The 20,379-nt window shown below is 52.0% G+C and overlaps 1 protein-coding gene across 2 annotated transcripts in view; it reads left to right on the plus strand.

Moving 5' to 3' along the window:
* UNC5B (unc-5 netrin receptor B) overlaps positions 1-20,379 on the plus strand; it is an 88,172-nt gene that overhangs the window by 52,031 nt on the left and 15,762 nt on the right. For both annotated transcript variants that reach the window (XM_069571998.1, XM_069571997.1), the window contains exon 2: positions 15,416-15,640. In XM_069571998.1, the coding sequence (XP_069428099.1) occupies positions 15,416-15,640 (225 nt within the window). The remainder of the gene's footprint in view (positions 1-15,415; positions 15,641-20,379) is intronic.

Consider the following 20,379-nt stretch of genomic DNA (forward strand, 5'->3'; position numbering starts at 1 on the left):
GTCAGCCCCTAGCCCCCCAGCCGAGAACAATTGGGGAGGAAAACCTAGGCCATTTGTCCAGCACAGAGTGCGGCAGTGACGGCGGCTGGGAAAATGCCGAGTATTTTTCAGCTAAAATTAGCCACCTACTGAACCTTTACATCAAGGGAACCCTGAAGCCTCCATTGTTTTGAACTGGGGATCCCAGGGGGTGTGGGGGCAGGGAGTCTCCGGATAAGCAAGTAAGTGTCTCCTCTCCCAGGATCTGGACTAGCCAAGGCCCGGCCAGCCCTCACACCTCGAGGGTGCCCAGTAAGGAGGAGCAGGCGGGGGGTAGATGGACAGACATAGGGGGCAGGAGTCTGGCCATCCAAGGTCACCAAGTGTGGGTGGCTGACGGCCTCTGCTCCCCTGCTGGTGACCTGATGGAACCCTGAGCTAAGCTCAGGGGTCTAGAAGAAAGCACAGGAAACATAAGAAAATAACTCTTCATCCTTTCTGGAAGGAAAGCAGCCAGAATAGGCTTCTGTCTTTGCTCATGGTAGACGGTTTCTACCACTCAAGTCCCAAACCTGGCTTAGAATCTTCCCTCTGCCACTTAGCGACTGTGTGAGTTGGGCCAGTTGCTTATCCCCCGAGCGACTGTGTGTAAACAGTGGAGGTGGATAGGGTTGTTGGAAATATAACATAGATGAAGTAGATAGTAACAATGGTAATTAAAAAGAAAAACTATAATACAGCCTGTACTCAATAAACCCTTTGGATGTGCCAGGCACTAAGCAACTTGCATGGATAGTGTATTTCCTAGAAGTATTATTACTCCCATTTTGCAGATAAAAAAACTGAGGCCCAGAGTCTAAGTAATTTGCAAGAACAGAGGAGCAGGTGATGGCTATCGTAATCTTGATTACCACACGCTGGGGCCTGACTCAAGCAAAAGCAGCCGGCACCACGCTGCCATGTAATTCCACTGTTCCTCTTGAAAGGTCTCCAGCTGAACTGCAGATGTGCTCCGGGGAAGGAGCTGACTTGCATTAAGCAGCATTATGTGTGCTGGTGTCGTATGTTTCTGTCGGGAGGCACGGGAGCAACGAGAAGCGGAGCAGCGGCGGCACCTAGGAACTTGTTAGACGGGATACATCCTCAAGACCTGCTAAGTGCAAACCTCCGGGTGGAGGCAGAGGTTTTTACCAAGCCTCCAGCTAATCCTGGGACATGCTGCCGTTTCAGAACCACTGGTACAGAGGTTAACAAGTATGGTCTTAGGGTCAGGGAGATCCAGGTTGAAGTGCTGACAACCCTGTTCTGTGACCTTGGGCAAGTTACTTAACCTCTCTCTCTCGAAGTCTCCTTACCTGCAATCTGGGGATCAGATTTAGAGTACCTGCCTTGATGGTTCTTGGAAGGATTCAGGTAGGTGATGTACGCACACCAAGTGATTTGTGCAGTGCCTGGGAGTGGGTTAGTCTGAAAACAGTAGCTGTCTCTGGTCAAAGGGAAGGTGGGTCTCTGTGGCCAGGGAAGTGCGTGAGTTCCAGCTGGAGTGCAGCTCCCCTGTCCAGCGCAATCAGGCAGAACTGAGGGCCCAGTTAGGAAACGCAATCCTCTCCCAGACTGAGGAGGTAGGCACGGCTGAGATGGACGTCTCCTCCCCACCTGGCTGGTCCCTGTCTTTTTGCCTCAGTGTCAACCAAAAAGACTCGTGAACTATGTGCGGCTCTTTCCTCCCTTACCCAGCCTCTGGGCACCCCAGGCTCCTGGCAAGAACCTCCCTCAACTATCCCCAGCCCCCTACCACCACCGAGCTATCCATAGACTTTAGTGTCATCTCACACTTTCATACCTTTGGCCCCAGCTGTCTCTGTGAGGTGGCCCACAGAGATGTTGTGCCCATTTTACAGATCAACAAGCTTGAGGCCCCAGGAAATGAGCTGGTGGCCAGTCCTGGACTCTTCCAGTGTTTTCATTCAACAGAGCCATGCTTCCATCCTTTCTCTTTTCCCTTCTCAGACTTCTTCATCCCCCTTGAGACATCCCTGGAAAAAAGTGACAAGCTGAGTGCCTGTTCAGACTCAGAGACATGAGACCCCTCCCTCCCTTGAAGTGACAGAGTAACAAAGTTGGGTTGACCGAGATCCTGTTTACCTCTGGACCATGCTCTTTTTCATGCTGTTCTTCTAGCTCTTTCCTCACCCTCCCCTCTCTGGGGCACAGCCACCCCTCCCTAGAGAAGGGCCCTTTCGTGATACACGCGGCTGTGACCTTACACCCTTCCTCTGGCTCCGAAAGCCGAGGCGAGCAGGCCGAGCCCTGAGCCAAGGAGGCCCAGCAATTACATCAGCAGGTGCAAACAAGCAGGCAGGGGCCGGGCCCAGCATCCCATGGGGCTGGGGGTGGAGCTCTGTCCGCCCGACTCAAGTCTGTTTCATTCCCTCCTTCCAGCTTGCATCAGCCTTTTGCAGCTCCGTGTCATCACTGAGTGGGCTGGGCAGCAGCTGGGAGGGCAAGCAAGGTAGGGGGTGAGGAGGAGGACACCTGGCCAGCGCCTGGAAGGTAAAGGAAGACCCTGGAGCTGTTGTTCAAGATGTCAGCCAGTGCCCCTGCCAGCCCTGAGAAAGCTATTGTTTTTTACTACACAGAGAAATCATAAAAATTAGCAAACACACAAGGCAGCCCAGCTAGTAAAACAGAGTCACACTTCTGACCTTGATGTTTCCAACAACCCTGAAGGGTAAAGCAAGTCAAAGTGGCCCCATTTCCCAGAAGGAGAGATTATGGTCTAGAGGGAAGTGGTTTACCCAGTATCACCTCATGAGCCAGTGGAAGCACCTGTGTGCTTCAGCCCAAGAAATACGAAGGATTTTAGGAGCCTGGAGGATGAGAAATCTCTATAGTCACCAAGGCAGAAGTAGTCCAAGCCTACTTCCTGGAGGAGGGGGCCCAACTCCTTTATAGAAGGAGAGAGCTACAGACAAAGCTGTAGACTGACTTCTGCACTGACGGTGGGTCAGCAGGCAGAAGGGCCATCACATGACTGGGGGGCCAGGCTGGAAGTGGACTGAGCAGGAGCCTGAGTCGGGGTGTCTGGGTCCTTAACCTTGACCCTTTATTGTGAGCTCCCTGTTGGCGGAGGTGAAGCTTGGTCATTGCTCTCCACACCCTGCGATAGGCATGATGGAGGGGACGCACTCAGGAAATACCTGATGAATGAATGGAAGAATGGAGGTGAGTCCCTACCTGTTGCCTTGCCCGCTTCAAAGTGCACCTGCACGGCCATCTAGGCCTTCCTCTGGGCCAGTGGCACCCATCTTCCCACGTCTCCATCCCTGACAGCTCAGCTGCTCACCCGAGCTCAGGGCTAGAGTGTCGGAACCAGAGGGAGGCCAGGGCAATAACTTTTGGCTGAGTGCCCAGGTACCCACATTCCAGTCCTAGCTTTGCTTTCAACCCTCTGTGTGGCCTGAGACCAGAAGCTCCCCTCGTCTGGTCCACAGGGAATTCCCAGGAGCCTAGTCAATAAGGGGCGCCTCCCCTGGGGCCCATGGAGCCTTAGCTCAGTGCCAGCCTTGTGGAAGAGGCAGAGCAGAGTGTGGTGGAAGGCTGGAGATGGGGAGCCACCTTCCTCCCTTGTCCCTGGGGCCCATTAGGAGCCCAAGCAGACTCCAGGTTCAGAAAAGCACAAGAAGCGCCCACAGAGCCTCTCCCACCCCCACCCCCACCCCCAGCTGCTGGGTGCTCTCAAACTTCTCTCTCTCTGTCCCTGTCACTGTGACTCCGTCTCTACCTCTCTCTTCACCTCACCCGGCTTGTCCAACACCCCATCTCACAGACTGACAAAGGCCAGAACCCAGGCAACCCTCTTTGTCTCTCCTGGTTGCAATTCTCTTTATGCCAGTGTGATGCCGAGGTGCCAGTCGTGCCACAGCCACTGACGGGCCTTTTGCACTGGGACAATCCATAGCTCCCCTCTGGCCTCAGGCCCCTCTGTGGAAGTGAAGGGCTTGGATTCCAAGCCCTTGGAAGTTCTAAGGGCCCCACAGCCCAGGGGTCTGAGCCACCTCCTAGTACCGCCTGGGTGCCCACAGCCAGCCCTGGGGTGGGGTCTGGCCAGGCGTGGTGATGGTGCTGACGGCAGCGGGCGACAGTTCCACAGTTTTTCCACTTTGCAACGTTTTGGCAGCTAGAGCAAGATGCTGGGAAGGCAGGGGACCTTTGTGCCTTGGAGCACTCCAAGAACAGTCCCGACTCTGAGCTTTCCAGGGCAGCATGGGGACACTTTGCCTGGAAGGGCAACGTGGACATAACCCATCAGGCAGCCCCAGGGCCAGAGGCTATACGCCTGGGTGTTTCGACTTTTCTGGGACATGGGTACAGGATACTGACGTCTTTCTTCCCAGCGCCCAAGCATGCAAAGAGCTCCTGACGTCCACTGTCCAGTGGCTGTCTGCACCAGCTCTGCATCCTGTGGCTTCTCCAGCTACCTGGAATGCCGCGCAGGGGCAGTCAGCCCAGCTGGCAAGCACCCCGTGTGATGTATGTGACTGGGAGAGGGAGAGAGGGATGCCTCGTGCACTTTGCTTGTTTAAAAGGTTTAAAAGTCTTCAGTTAACAGCCTTGAAAGAAAGTGTAGGATACAGACTGTGTATGGTGAGACCCTGCAGGTCACAGAACATGGGCACATCTAAGAAAACATGTTAAGACCAATGTCTAGTGTTAATTCTGCTCAGCTGGAGCTGGGAATGGGTGATTTTTATCTTCATCATCATTTTTTCCCAAATTGTAGTCAGAAAAGGCCAAGAAAAGTACTTTCATCAGGAAAAAAAAAAAGAGTATTTATAAAATAGAGTCCTACTCCCTCAGGAATCTAGAGCCCAGTTTCTTTGACGAGTTCTGCTGCTCAGATGCTGTGTGATCTAAGACTAGCACATGCCCTCCTGGTTTCTGTCCTGGAGAACAGTAATTAGATGGTCTCTGAGGTTCTATCAGTTGGTGGCATCCTACAGGATGGAGTTTCCAGAGGGATTGGCTCCCAGGGCCCAGGTTAGCCCCACCTGTGTCCACCACCTCTGGCTGCTCCCTCCCACCCCCACCTGCCACCGTAGGTATCTCCGGAGAGGCTGGGCAGTGTAGCTGGCCAGCTTGTATCCTCAGCGAACCCAGCTAAACAAGCAAACAGGATTTCCAGGCTCTCAAGAAGCTTGCCTTTCAGAGAGTAGACCTGTCCAGACAGACATCAAACAATCAAATAGACAGAGAAGGTAATTCCAGAGAGAGATGAATACTGTCAAGAAAAACAAACAGGACAGTGTGGAGATAGCATCAGGGAGGGGAGAGAATGAATTTGCATTGGGTGATCAGGGAAGGCCTCACTGGGGAGGTGGCACTTGAGCTGAGATGTCAGTGACAGGAGTTAGCCCCAGGAATATTGGGAGACAGGAGGGGAGGGGTGCTTTTCAGAAGGAGCGAGCAGCGAAGGTCCTGCCATGACATTAACCAGGCATGTTCGATGGCAGGAAGCACCCTTGGGTGGCCTGGAACCTTTGAAGTCTGGGGGTTTGGTAGAGGTTCAGACTTCATTCCAGGTGCAAACGGAAGCCATTGGAGGGTGTGAGCAGCGGAGTGATCTGTTTGCATTTTGTAAGATTGCCCCAGCTATTGTGAGGAGAGTGGATTTGAGGGAGCAAGAGGGGAAAAGGGGGAACACAGTGCGGCAGGGTCTGGGCTGGAAGATGTGGGCTTGGAGACTGTAGGAGGTTGGTCATACAGTTTGAAGCAAATCTTTTTCTTTTTTTTAAAAAACGAACTTTATTTTGTGTTGGGATATAGCCGATTAACAATGTTGTGGTGGTTTCAAGCGAACAGTGAAGGGACTTAGCCGTACATATACATGTATCCATTCTCCCCTAACCCCCTTCCTATCCAGGCTGCCGCGTAACATTGAGCAGAACTCCCTGCGCTATGCATTAGGTCCATGTTGGTTGCCTATTTAAAATATAGCAGTGTGCACATATCCATCCCGGAGAAGGAGGGGACTCCCTATGTGGGACCCAAGCTAGTGGGTGTTTGATGGAACCTGGTATTGCAGCTCAAACTCACAGCATCTAACTCTGGATGGGGGAGAGATGACCAAATAAGATAGCAGGTTCCTCACAGGCCAAAGTCACTGTCATTGCCTTAAAGTAGATGTCAGCAGCCCTAAGAAAGGAGCCATGGTCCCAGCCTGGCCGGGGCTCTCTGGGTGTCCAGGGGAGGTGGTTGAGGCTTGTGACCCTGGGCGAGGCATGGGTAGTTCTGCTGGTGTGAGCATGTGTGTCTGAGTGTGGCATCCTGGGGGCTGGCACCAGGCTATGGCTAGGCTAAATGTCTGGTTGGGGCACCCCATACAAGTCCAAAACTTGTCAGGCCCAGACAGGAAAGGGGACCAAGTGCTGGAGTTAGGAAGTTGAGGCCCTCTTCCCTTCCAGCAAGCTCGTGGACTCAGCTGCTGCCCAAGGGTCCCTCAGGCGGTATTGTCAGCCAGAGGACACCTGTGATTTAATGGGAAGAACTTTTGTATCTTGGTAGCTGAGAGCCTGAGCTTGCCTTTTCACTTCTCAGTGATGAGAAGTGATGAGCCTCAGTTTCCTCTGTGAAATGGAATGCCTGCTTCACAGGATTATTATATTGATGGTGTTTATTATCCCATTGTGTACTGGATAAGTGGTTATTATCTGGAGGGTGATGGATGAGAGAGCTTTGCGTTCCTTGTCTAAGAGAGGAAGTGGAAGCAGAATGCCCCCTGCTCAGGGCCCAGACCTCTAGGCGCAGTGACTAGACTTGGAAGTGAAAGTGAAGTTGCTCAGTCGTGCCCGACTCTGTGACCCCATGGACAGTAGCCTGCACCAAGCTGCTCCGTCCATGGGATTTTCAAGGCAAGAGTACTGGAGTGGGTTGCCATTTCCTTCTCCAGGGAATCTTCCCAACCCTGGGATCGAACCCAGGTCTCTCGCATTGTAGACAGACAATTTACCATCTGAGCCACCAGGGAAGTCCAGGACTTGGAAGGGGAACTAAAAATTAGCCCCAGAGGGACCAAGGCTCAGGCCGGGGGAACCCAGGAGCCAGAGGAAGGGTCTGGGGGAGGGGGGGATTCTGGGCCCATGGGTGTGGAGTACAGCTTCCCAGGCACCACTGAGAGTCTAGGGCAGACCAGCGGCCCGGGAGCTGACGTGTCCTCTCTCTGTTTTGGAAGCTGTGTGGCCCTTGGCTTCATGCCAGGAGTCTGTGCCTGCCCTGGGGCTTGTCCCCAGCCTCCCATGAGATCCTTTACTTGCCCCAAGTCCTTCCAGGGGAAAGATTTCTCAGGATCAGCCAGACACCCCTTTTGGATGCAGGCTCCTGCCCCAACTGGCCATCTTGGTGAGGCTATTTCCTGTAGCCAGCAGAGGAAATGATGTCATGGGCACAGGCAGGTCTGCAGAGGGTATGGGAAAAGGACTGTGCAAGCGGCCTCCTTTGTTAGGAAGAACTTGGCGCCCCCCAAGCCCACCAGCCCCCATCCGTCATCAGTAACAGCCATTGTAGCCACCTCTGAGGGGAGCCCCGGCCTGAACCCCACAGCCGCCAGAGGCCAGGGCCAGATGGAAGAAGGGCTTTGTGTCCAGGGAGGGGTCCTTGCATATGGGGTTTGTGTGTTTTAAAACATAATAATAAGCGAGCTCCTCTCCCCCCACAACTCTCCCCATACCCCACTGAGCATATCCACCTCGCACTGAATGGAAGAGATTTTCCATGCAGTGGGAGGTCAAGTCTGGCGAGAATTAGCCGGTGTCCAGGGGCTAGAGAAAGACTGTGATTGCTGATGATAAATGTGCCCAGCATGGAGTGTTTCTTTCTCCTTCACCTCCCGCCTGCCCCCTGTTCTCCCTTCCCAGTCCTGGCCCCCATTGTGGGCACCATCCTGCACCAGCCAGCCCTGCTCAGCTACAGATGCCTGTCCCCTGCAGTTGAGCCTGAGGGACCCAGGCCAGACCTTGTCACCCATATGGGCACAGAAACCAGGGGACGGAGGCATCAAGGCCCCCTATACTAAATCACTGCCGCCTCTGAGGTCTCAGTGCTATTGGGCAGGGACGGACCTGGCTAAGATGGACATAGTGAGTTTCCACCCCAGGCATGGGTCATACAGAACCCGAACTTTGACCCATAGCCATGCCATGCTGTGCTATCTCCCTCAGCCCTGAATCAGAAATGGGGCTCTGGTCCAGCTTGGCTGTTAATTTGCTGCGTGATGTGGCATTGGTCACTTCCCCTCTCTGAGCTGGTAGAACAGGTTTCAGGACTCCCCGTACAGGGCTCAGCTGGAGAATCCTTCCTGCCTGGCACTTCTCCATGTGGCTGGCATGAGCTCTTCCCAGTTAATATGGCACATTTGCATCTGTATGCTCAGCTGACCTTCCCCACCACACCTCAAAACTGACAGGGCAGCACTTGTTGGTCCTTTTCTCATCAGTGGAGAAACAGGCCTTCCCAAGGTCTCGGCAGCAGAGTGAGTGTTTGAACTGGTCTGCTGGCTGTCAGGCCAACCCATTCCAATGTGTGCCTGTCCAAGCTGGACCCCATGCTCAGGGTCACCATAAGGGAATCGCAACCCCTCTGGTCTCCCCTAGAAACTGGTGGCAGTCTCCCCTCCAAGGATGTCTGAGCACTGGTTTTAGTCCCTTACCCCCTCCTCCCAGGTGTAGCTCTGGTAAATATGGTTTCTTTGTTATTGTTCAGTCACTAAGTCACGTCCGACACTTTGCGACCCCATGGACTCCAGCACGCCACGCCTCTCTGTCCTTCACTATCTCCTGGAGTTTGTACAGACTCATGTCCATTGAGTTGGTGATGCTATCCAACCATCTCATCCTCTGTCACCTTCTTCTCCTCCTGCCCTCGATCTTTTCCAGCATCAGGGTCTTTAATTTACCTTTGTCCTAAAGTACCTTCCTTCATCTTTAAGGCCCCCAGACTTTGTTTATTCTAATGGCTTAGATTCTGGTACCTCTTAAATAAGCCCAGCACCTTGACTTCCACCCCATCAGACCTCCCACTTGCCAGGTGTGTCTCCACACTGGGCACTGCCCAAGCCCAGCCCTGGGAAGGAGCATGCAGCCTGGCATGGATCCTGCCGGTAGGCAGAGACCAAGCTTAGACTCCCTGTGTCCTGCAAGCTCCACGCCCCTCCCAGGGCATAGGTACCCTGTCCTGAACATCATGGGGACCCCAAGAACAGTGTGACGTGCTCCCTGCTTTCTAGAAGCAGCCATCCGGCTCTACCAAGGAATCTTCGAGATGCCCAAAGCAAGCAGGCGCCACCAGACCCCCATCCTCGTCACCTCCTCTCCTACGTTTTAAGTGGATTGTGAGCAAAAAGGAACTTGCCCACGAGGAAGCCGGATTGGTAACGAGGGCATGCAGAATGGTGCCTCGTGAATGTTGGTGAGAAAGACAAGAAGGCTAGGGTGCCATCTTGGGGAAGAGGAAGTGCACTGTTTTGCGTGACCTCGGAGGCTGAAATTATAGCGATGGCTGGAACCTCCGACAGCAAATTTCAGGTGACAGTAAGGAAGACTTTTCTGTTAGATCTGTCTAAAGGAGAACCTGGCTGAGAAAGGCGTGGTGAGGTCTCCGTCCCTGGAGGTATGTGAGTCAAGGTTGGATACAGAATTGATGGGGGCGGGGTGGGTGTTGTGCAAGACAGCCCTTGGAGTAACCTCTATCCCTGTGAATCTGTGCATCCAAGTGAGATTAACTGACAGGAGATCCCATACAGGCAGGAACAGGTAAATGAGAAGTGAGGGTTTGAATGGAACCCACCACCAACAAACAGTTCCTCCTCCTCCCTCCCCGGCCTCCCCACAACATTGTGCCTTAGGGCCCCAGTAGGTGCTGGGTCTTTGAGCCAGAATAACAACAGCAAGAAAGTTGACCCCACTTTAAGCAAATTTGCTTCATGAGAAAAACTTTATCCAACAGGGCCATGTCCTCCATTAACAGATTCCCCAGCAGGCCATCTTCAAATATCAAAATGTGGGAACCAGAGTGCCACTCAGGAAGTTGACTCAACCAACTTCCTGATTTTACAGACGGGGTTCCTGAGGCCTGAGAGGAAAGCCACATGGCAGTGCCAGTCCCCAGCTAGGCTGCAAACGCAGGGCTCCTGACTTCAGTGGTTTTTCTTTTCCTGTGTTTGACTGTCTTTGGTCACATCTGTGTAAGGATGCTTCCTCTTTCATACCTTCGTTTTGGATTCAGTTCAGTTTAGTCGATCAGTTGTGTCCAACTGTTTGCGACCCCATGAATCGCAGCACGCCAGGCCTCCCTGTCCATCACCAACTCCCGGAGTTCACTCAGACTCACGTCCATCGAGTCAGTGATGCCATCCAGCCATCTCATCCTCTGTCGTCCCCTTCCCCTCCTGCCCCCAATCCCTCCCAGCATCAGAGTCTTTTTCCAATGAGTCAACTGTTCACATGAGGTGGCCAAAGTACTGGAGTTTCAGCTTTACCATCATTCTCTCCAAAGAAATCCCAGGGTTGATCTCCTTCAGAAGGGACTGGTTGGATCTCCTTGCAGTCCAAGGGACTCTCAAGAGTCTTCTCCAACACCACAGTTCAAAAGCATCAATTCTTCGGTGCTCAGCCTTCTTCACAGTCCAACTCTCACATCCATACATGACCACTGGAAAAACCATAGCCCTGACTAGACGGACCTTAGTTGGCAAATTAGCTGGGCCATTTGTGGATGCAGCTGTAAAGGCAGGTTGCATTTTTGCAACTATAGGTTCAAATGCATTCTGCTACTGGAAAACTACACTTTATGTGAGTCATTTTCCCACCAGGAGGAAATCCAGATCTGGCCTGGCAGTGGCAAAGCCTCCTCCTCAGGGACCTTCTCTTAAAGGTATTTTATTCTCCCCTGTGAAGATGGGGCAGTGGGGAGAGCGGTAGAGAAGCCAGGGAGATGGTGACCAAGGGCTGCAGCTCTGAGCCTGCAGAAGTGGCTTCCTCCCACTGACCAGGTGACTCAGGCAAGTCCTTTGATGCCCCGTGTCTTCATCTGTAACACGGGAAGATAATGCTCACCTAGGTGAACTGTTTGCAACATCCCCCAAACAGTGGACATAAATGCCAGTTCCCAGTGTAGAAGTCAGATTCAGGCATCCAGCTGTCTGAATGTGCTTCCCAACTCTGCTATATAGTTTTACAGCCCTGTGCCGGTTACTTATAAACTCTCTTGGTCTCAGTTTCCTCATCTGTAGTATGGGGATAATAATAGTACCTATCTGATAGAGATGTTGTTACCAGAGGGTTATGGTTCTCAAATTGTGTGCTTAGGCACCTTAGGGTGGTATAGCAAATTCACAGGGGTACTATGGGCTATTTTGAATCTTCAAAGAAACACAGCGATACTGGACAGCTGCCAGATACTGCAACGACTACTAGCTCAAGATAGCTTACAATTTTAGCATCACATCACACTTCTTTCCTTTACATGGCACCATGCCTTTGCAAAGCTGGGAATTTTGGCATTTGGGAGTACCCCAAGGCAAATTATGAGGTAGCAGTGTCTGTTATGATTCTAAGATTTGAAGTATTATGCCATGTTCAACAGGCACACATACATCCTCATTATAAGTCAGTGTGGCCATTTAGAAATGGAATACTAATATTATTTTTTCTTTTAATTTATGAGTATTGTTTATTCTAATAGGCTTCCCAGGTGGCACTAGTGGTAAAGAATCCGCCTGCCAATGCTACTGAGTTATTAGGAGATCACACCCTCACACAGGCACGTAAGCTGGTTGGATTTAACTACTTAATAAACAGAACCATTAGGAATTTCTTTTGGCTTTGGGGTAAAATTACTGGGTAAAAATGACCAAAACACTGAAGACCAAAAAAGTTTGGGAAGTTTGGTCTAGGATTGTTGAGGGGCTCAGTGAGTTCATTGAAAATACCTTCTAAAAGCCTCTGGTAGAGGAAGCGCCCAGGAGCTCCAAGGCTTTATTCTTCTTTCCCCTCTTAAGCTGGAGAGGGCAGGCTCAGGTAGCCCTCCCAAGGATCCCTGAGGAGCCTTCCTCAGCCGCTAAGGGCCAGCAAGCCCTTAGAGGGGGTGATGTGTCCACCGGTCAGGACTGGGGCCCAACTCAACCGCTACCCGGGGCTGGCAGCACCGCCCCCCAACACACACACCCCTTTCATTTGTGTTCACTGAGCACCTGCTGTGTGCCAGCCAGCGCCTAGTCTGCTGATGGGGCCCTGGGGATAGGAACCTCAGGTCGCCCTTGGTTCTTCTTCTTTGTCTTCTGGGACGCCTGGAGCTAGGGACCTTGACGAGTGGGCAGCAGCTGCGTCAAGAGCCACTGGCACTGCCCTGAATGACGGGGAGGCCGTGACGAGAAAACCCAGGCATCCTCCAGCCGAGACTAGAGCAGAGTCTTTGAGCCAGGGTTGAAAGGAGGGGTGGGGTAGGCAGGGCAGGGGCCCTGGGGCCACCAGACTCAGGCCTGCTGCCCTAATAGATCTCTCATGTTTACTTTCCTCAGTCGAGTCTGCACCTGCTTTACAAATGAGCTGCATTAGGGTTATAAGACAAAGTCATAAACGCACCCCGCAGTGCCACGTAAAGCCAGGGCTCTGTCACCTGGCGGCTGCATGGTTAGGAGGCAGGGCAAGTCTGTAACTGCACCCATGAGCTGCCCTTGTGGCCACCATCCCCAGAGGGAGGCCCATTCCCCCCGTTTCACAGATGACACTCCTGAGGCCAGTAAGGACTGGTTGAGACCAAGGGGTGTCTGGGTCTGAAGCCTGAGCCCAACACTCCTCGGTCCCAAGACTGATGCAGGATGCTGTGGCAGGAGGTGGGTGTGGAGTTCTCTTGGCTCCACCCTGCTCTCCCTAAAACTGCCTGGCCTGGCGGGAGGGCCACAGTGAGCAGCTGTCAGGCCACAGTGTCCAGTTCCCTGGGCACTGTGTCATCTCACCATCAACTGCCCACACTCCTAGACCCTAGACTGCCAGTTTACCTGCAGAGAAGGTGTCTCCCTGTCTGGCAGAGGGAAGCAAGTGTGGGGGAGTCCTGGCCTGGCCTTCGGAATCCGCAGCTTAGATGCCCACTAACCAGGTGACCGTGCATTAGTTTGGATGGACTTCAACTTCCCCAACTTTGAAACAAGAAAAACAAGTCCTGGCCTTGCTAGCCCTTTGGTGTACATGTGTGCATGCCCAGTTGCATCCGACTCTGTGCAACCTTATGGACTGTCACCCACAAGGCTCCTCTGTCCGTGGGTTTCTCCAGGCGAGAATACTGGAGTGGGTTGCCATGCCCTCCTCCAGGGGATCTTCCTGACCCGGACATCAAACTTGTGTCTCCTGCATTGTAGGTGGATTCTTTACCGCTGAGCCACTGGAGAAGCCCAGTCTTTTTGTGAGAGAGTCCCATAATTGTAGACACCTGGCCAGTGTCAGGGTCTATTAGGATTCTCAGGTACGGGGACACTCACAGTGTTATGAAGCTACTCCAGGGATAGGCAGTGTGGAGTCCTGTTTGGGACAGGCAGCATCCCAAACACTGAAATCTGATTTCCTGGGTTCAGACCTTAGCTCTGCCTCTCACTAGCTGTGTGACCTTGGGCAGGTTGCTTAACTGCTCTGAACCTCAGCTTCCCCCATCAATAAACTGGGGACCAATATATCATACCTTACAAAGTTGTTGCAAGAATTCGGTAAGTAACTGTGTAACTAAAAACATAGCAGCTAATTCCAGGGAAGCATTCGTTGCTATTTTGATGCAGCAATTTGTACCTATGGTGCTAGACCTCTTCTCCTAGGCACTCATGCTCATTTATCTCACCTGATCCTCAAAAGAGCCCAGAGAGAGGAAGTGTGTTCATTTGTCCGTTCACTTCAGAGACAGAGGAATAAGGTCGGAGTAATGAGACAGAGTACGGGCTCTCCTTGTGTCCCGTACATGCCAGATGGAGCTGGATTCCTCCTCCTCCTTGCTGACTTCGCCTTCACTCCCCCAGGCCGTGCACACACACCCCACCCAGGCCCCAGAGCTGAGAGCCAGTGACAACCTGTGCGTTTTCTCAGAGCCCACATCTTAGCAGGAGCTCATGGTCCCCCAGGAGATGACGGCTTAGACATGGCGGGCACATGTTGTTCATTCTGCTCTTAAAGAGCTAGGTGTCCCTTTGGCAGCTCTACCCACAAGGGGACTCCCTAGAGTGTGTCCCACCCTTGGCCTCCTGGGACCCCAGCTGCACTTGAGGGATGCAGCGCTGGGATAGGGACAGGCGTGCAGAAGGCTGGCAAGGGGCTGGGCAGACACGCACCCTTGCAGCTTAATTTGCTGTTTCCTCGGGAGCAGTTAGCAGAGGAGGACAAGCCCCCCACTGCTTGTCCCCAGCCAACTGATTGTTTGGCGCTTGGCACTGGAAAGTCAATTTTCCTAAGTGGATTGTAAACTAGTCGCCTGGCCCAGCCTGGTTTTCCTCCCTCCCTACGCTGGTGGTGGCCAGGCCCCTCTCCCTTCCTGTTTGTCTCACCTCCCGAGGTGCTGTTCTTTCCAGGGACACGGGCAGGGCCAGGGTTTCCATTTGGCCCCTTTGGGGGAGGAGATGGCTGCCGGCACAGCCTCAGTGACTTCCCAGCCTCCCCGTGTCCTCATCCATAGGCCAAGGGTGTGGATTTGGCTGAAGCGGGTGGATCAGAGCCACAGACCAGAGGAGGGGAGGGGGTGGGGGGGAGGCTGCAAGGAACGTGGTCTGCCCCTCCACGTTGCTGCCTGCCTTGGACTTCCGGGAAGAGGAGGCACTCTGGGAACAAGCACTGGGGAGCCCAGCCTGGCGCTGCCACCTCCCCTCACCCCTCCCCTCACCCCTGCGGGACTTGGCTCATCTTCCCATGTCCATCAGCCTGCCTGGCTGGGGCTGCAAAGGGCAGCTGTGGCCTCGGGGCAGAGCTGGCTGGGTTTGCGCTCCAGCCTCACGCCCGTTTCCAGCTTTTCACATGCTGTGGCATCACCGCGGGAAACTGGAGGAAGACCCTGGAAGGCCAGTGCAGGGGATCCTGGAGAGGACCGGAGAGGGGTGTCCTTGCCCTGATGGATTGCCTCACCTCCCTGGGCTCCCCTGCCTCCTCCATCTGTAAAGAAATAGACTCACATAGCATCATAGAGCTGGGACTGGCTCCAAAATACACAATCCTAAAAGCAGGGCACAGTGGGGAAACTGAGGCCCCAGAAGTGCCAGGCCTTGCCTAGGTCACAGCGGGCATCCTGGCAGGCCTCCTCCAGCTACCCACCCCTCTGTCTCCCCCCAGCTCCTCCCTCTGTCGCAGCCCCCAGGGGATGGAAGGGACCTGGGACCTCCCACCTGTGGCCTCACAGAGCCCTCCACTCTCCGCAGGCACTGACTCGGGCAGGGAAGAGCTCCCCGACTCCTTCCCATCGGCACCAGCAGAGACGCTGCCCCACTTCCTGCAGGAGCCGCAGGACGCCTACATCGTGAAGAACAAGCCCGTGGAGCTGGGCTGCCGCGCCTTCCCTGCCACACAGATCTACTTTAAGTGCAACGGCGAGTGGGTCAGCCAGAGTGGCCACGTCACCCGAGAGGGCCTGGACGAGGCCACCGGTGAGCCTGCGCCACCCTCCCCCACCCCCCGCCGGCACCCCCCGGCCACTCCAAGCCCAGAGGGCTCTGGGCCTGGCTCCACACTGGCTCCGTGTGAGCCCTCACACAGCCACGGTCCCCCCAGGGCCTCGGGTTCCCCTCGGGTTCACCCTGGATCAGTGTCTGACTTTGGGTGACCAGCTGAAACAGCACCACATCGCTTGCTGAGTGCTTGCTCCCTGCTCCAGTTCCCTTCCAGCCTCTGCTTGCATCAGAGAGCAGGTCCAGTCCGGCACTAGGGTTTTTCCCCCCTCTCCCCAGCACCTGCTCTGCTCCCTGTTGAGAGAGAGGAGCCGGTCCTGTCTCACAGCCCTGCCCCCAGCCCCAACCAGAATTCTCGACCAGGTCCTCTGGGTTTGTGAGAAGTGATACTGCTTTCTGTTCACGATACTGATGCAACACTTCATTCATAGAAATTAATTGGTTTAGGTTTTTTTTAAAGAAAGCAAACCAGCTTAGGCGCAGAGAGGCCCGGCAAGTGCAGTGGTGCAGGTGTTCTTGGATAAGGGTAGCAGGAAGTGAAAGAGGAGGAGAAGAGAGTATTAAGAAGGAGATCAAGCCCTGAGCCTTTGGAGTGGGAGCACTGACCCCAAGACCCTAGACGCCAGAGAACTCACCCTGCTGCTGCTGCCGCTGCTGCTAAGTCGCTTCAGTCGTGTCTGACTCTGTGCGACCCCATAGACGGAAGCCCACCAGGCTCCCCCGTCCCAGGGATTCTCCAGGCAAGAACACTGGAGTGGGTTGCCATGTCCTTCTCCAATGCATGAAAGTGAAAAGTGAAAGGGAAGTCGTTCAGTTGTGTCCGATCCTTAGCGACCCCATGGACTGCAGCCCACCAGGCCCCTCCATCCATGGGGTTTTCCAGGCAAGAGTCCTGGAGTGGGGTGCCATCACCTTCTCCGGAACTAACCCTAGGGAGTATCAAATAGTGAGAACTCACACAAAGGAAACCACTTGAATACAAGACCAGGCATCACCCAACCACCCGGAGCACCCTGTGCAGGATGCCAGGATGCTAAACCACAAACAAAACAAAAATGCAAAGCCAACCATCAGCAGACAGGATCACCACCTCACTCAGCCTTGCCCATCAGAGGAAAAACAAACAAAAACTCAGCACAAATCTCACCCTAAGCTTACACAAACCACTGGACCAACCTTAGGAGAGCAGAAACCAAAAGGAAGAAAGAATTCAACCTTGAAGCCCGGGAAAAGGAGACCTCAAATACAATAACTTAAAAAGAATGATGAAAAGGCAGAGAAATACTACATAAATAAAGGAACAAACTAGAAACAGAGACGTCCAAATAAATGAAGGGGAAACAGGCAAAACTACAGTCATCAAGACAGTACGTCGCAAAAACAGAAATATAGACCAATGGAACAAGATAGAAAGCCCAGAAATGAACCCACGCACCTATGGGTACCTTATTTTCGACAAAGGAGGCAAGAATATACAATGGGGCAAAGACAGCCTCGTCAATAAATGGTGCTGAAAAACGGGACAGCTACATGTAAAAGAACAAAATTAGAACCCTTCCTAACACCATACACAAAGGTAAACTCAAAATGGATTAAAGACCTAAATGGAAGACCAGGAACTATAAAACTCTTAGAGGGAAACATAGGCAGAACACTCGATGACATAAAGCAAGAGCCTCTATGACCCACCTCCTAGAGTAACGGAAATAAAAACAAAAGTAAACAAGCGGGACCTGATTAAACTTAAAAGCTTTTGCACAGCAAAGGAAATATAGGCAAGGTGAAAAGACAACCCTCAGAATAGGAGAAAATAATAGCAAATGAAACAGCTGACAAAGGATTAATTTCCAAAATATACAAGCAGCTTGTACAACTCAGTGAGGAAATGGACAAAACTACAGTCATCAAGACAGTATGGTCCTGGCAAAAAACAGAAATACAGACAAATAGAACAAGATAGAAAGCCCAGAAATGAACCCATGCACCTATGGGTACCTTATTTTCGACAAAGGAGGCAAGAATATACAATGGGGCAATTGTATATTGCCCCATTCAAAACAACCCGATCAAAAAGTGGGGAAAAGACCTAAACAGACGTTTCTCCAAAGAAGACATACAGATGGCTAACAAACACATGAAAAGATGCTCAACATCCCTCATTATTAGAGAAATGCAAATCAAAACTACAATCAGATATCACCTCACACTGGTCAGAATGGCCATCATCAAAAAGTCTACAAACAATAAATGCTGGAGAGGGTGTGGAGAAAAGGGAATGCTCTTGCACTGTTGGTGGGAATGTAGATTGATACAGTCATTATGGAAGACGGTATGGAGATTCCTTAAAAAACTAGGAACAAAACCACCATATGACCCAGCAATCCCACTCCTAGGCATGTACCTGAGGAAACCAAAATTGAAAAAAAACACATGTATCCCATTGTTCATTGCAGCACTATTTACAATAGCCAGAACATGGGAACAACCTAGATGTCCGTCGACAGATGAATGGATAAAGAAGTTGTGGTATATATACACAATGGAATATTACTCAGTCATACAAAGGAACACATTTGAGTCAGTTCTGATGAGGTGGATGAACCTAGAACCTATTATATAGAGTGAAGTGAGTCAGAAAGAGAAAGATAAATATCGTATTCTAATGCATATAAATGGAATCTAGAAACATGGTACTGAAGAATTTATTTACAGGGCAGCAGTGGAGAAACAGACATAGAGAACAGACTCATGGAATTGGAAAGAGGGGAGGAGAGGGTGAGATGTATGGAAAGAGTAACATGGAAATTTACATTACCATATGTAAAACAGATGGCCACGGGAATTTGCTGTATGGCTCAGCAAACTCAAACAGGGGCTGTGTATCAACCTAGAGGGGTGGGATGGGACGGGAGATGGGAGGGAGCTTCAAAAGAGAGGAGATATGCGTATACCTATGGCTGATTCATGTGAGGTTCAACAGAAAAGAACAAAATTCTGTAAAGCAATTATCCTTCAATAAACAAATTTTTAAAAAACCCAGCTTAATAATACTACGTAAATAACCATAGAGGTGGTGCTAGGATGTCACCCGAGTCCTGCAGGAAAGGAGGGCTACAGAAGCGTGGGAAACGAGGAGGAAGAGTGAGGTGTGTGCGGCTCCCTGGGCAACCCCCCACTCCGGGCAGGAGGCAGAGCCCCAGGCTCCTCTCATCTCATGAGCCCAGCCCCTGTTTACAGTACAGGACCCTTGGGGGTGGAAAGCCTTTCCCAGACTCAGGCCAGCAAGGCGGGCCGTCCACTCTGGTTGCCTGTGGGTGGCCAGCTTTATGCAATGCCAGCCAACCCCAGCCTCCAGGTGGTTCCTTCACCCCAGAGCCTGCCTTGTCTTTGATTTCATTTTTAACCTCTCTTCCCTGATCTTTTCTTTCTCCTCCTTATTCATCCCTTCCCTCCTTCCTGCTGTCTCTCTGCCTCTCCCTTCTCATCCCTGTCTCCTTTTTGTGTCTGCCTTTTCTCCTTTTTTCTTTTAACTAACTTTTAGTGGAGTATAGTTGCTTTATAATGCCGTGTTAGTTTCTGCTGTATAGCAAAGTGGATAGTTACATGTATACATATATCCCCTCTTTTTTGGATTTCCTTCCCATTTAGGTCACCACAGAACATTGAGTAGAGTTCCCTGAGCTATACTGTAGATTCTTTATTGTATACATTGTCTTTTTTCTTTATGTCTCTCTTTCTTTGTGTGTCTCTCTTTTTCATTCTAGTGTCTCTCCCCTGACATACTCTCTTTCATTCTCTCTCCTTCTTCAACTTCTATTTTTCTATGAAAAGCTGACAGATTTCAGAACCATTCAGGTTTAAAATCATACCCCAGAAGGTACTTCATGCCACTCAACACTATATCCTAAAAATTGGTTAAAATGGTAAGTTGTAGGTTTATGTATATTTCACCAAAATTTTTTAAAGAATCTCAAGAATTTAAAAAGTTAGATTTGGAATCCCGTTCTCACCCAAAATCTTAAAAGAAGAATTTTTAAAAGGAAAAAATAACCTGTATCCCAGCTGCCTCCATGCTCTGGCTGTGTGACCCTGAGGAAGTCATTCAACCTCTCTATGCCTCGGTTCCTCTCCTTATAAACTGGGATATTAACAGAAGGCCCTAGTGAGGACGGAGCAAGGTGGTGCCTACACAGCATTGAGCACACTGCCAGGACTCGGCAGGTGCTTAATAAGTGCCCATTTCCTCCATCTTCCTTCTGGGTTTTTGTTTGCCTCTTTCCTCTGGAAACTTGTTGTTCCTTCTCTGTCCCCCTGACCCCCTCTGGCCCTGAAGGCCCCTCACAGACCCTGTGACTACTGGCAACAGGGTGGCTCTTAGTCCTCTGCTACCAGGCACACAAGCCCTGCCCATCCTAGAAATCAAGGCACCGTTGTCCCCATTAGCTACAAAGAATGGACAATGGTCCAGCAGGCCACACCCTTGGCAGCACTGCGGCTGGTTCCTCCTGCTCCCACCCCTGGCCCTCCCTGGCCCTCTCTGAAGCCCTGGAAACACAGAGGATGACAGAGGGGGCCAAGAGAGGCAGGGCAAGCCCACCCAGTAGCTCATGCCAGATCGAGGCAGGCAGCCCAACCCTGGGTGTCAGGTCAGGCACTGCCTGTCGTGCTGGGGGACACCTCATCTGGGGCCCAAGTCCAGAAGACTGAAGGCCCCTGGC

The sequence above is a fragment of the Ovis canadensis genome, chromosome 25, assembly GCF_042477335.2.
Source record: "Ovis canadensis isolate MfBH-ARS-UI-01 breed Bighorn chromosome 25, ARS-UI_OviCan_v2, whole genome shotgun sequence".
Classification (NCBI taxonomy): Eukaryota; Metazoa; Chordata; class Mammalia; order Artiodactyla; family Bovidae; genus Ovis; species Ovis canadensis.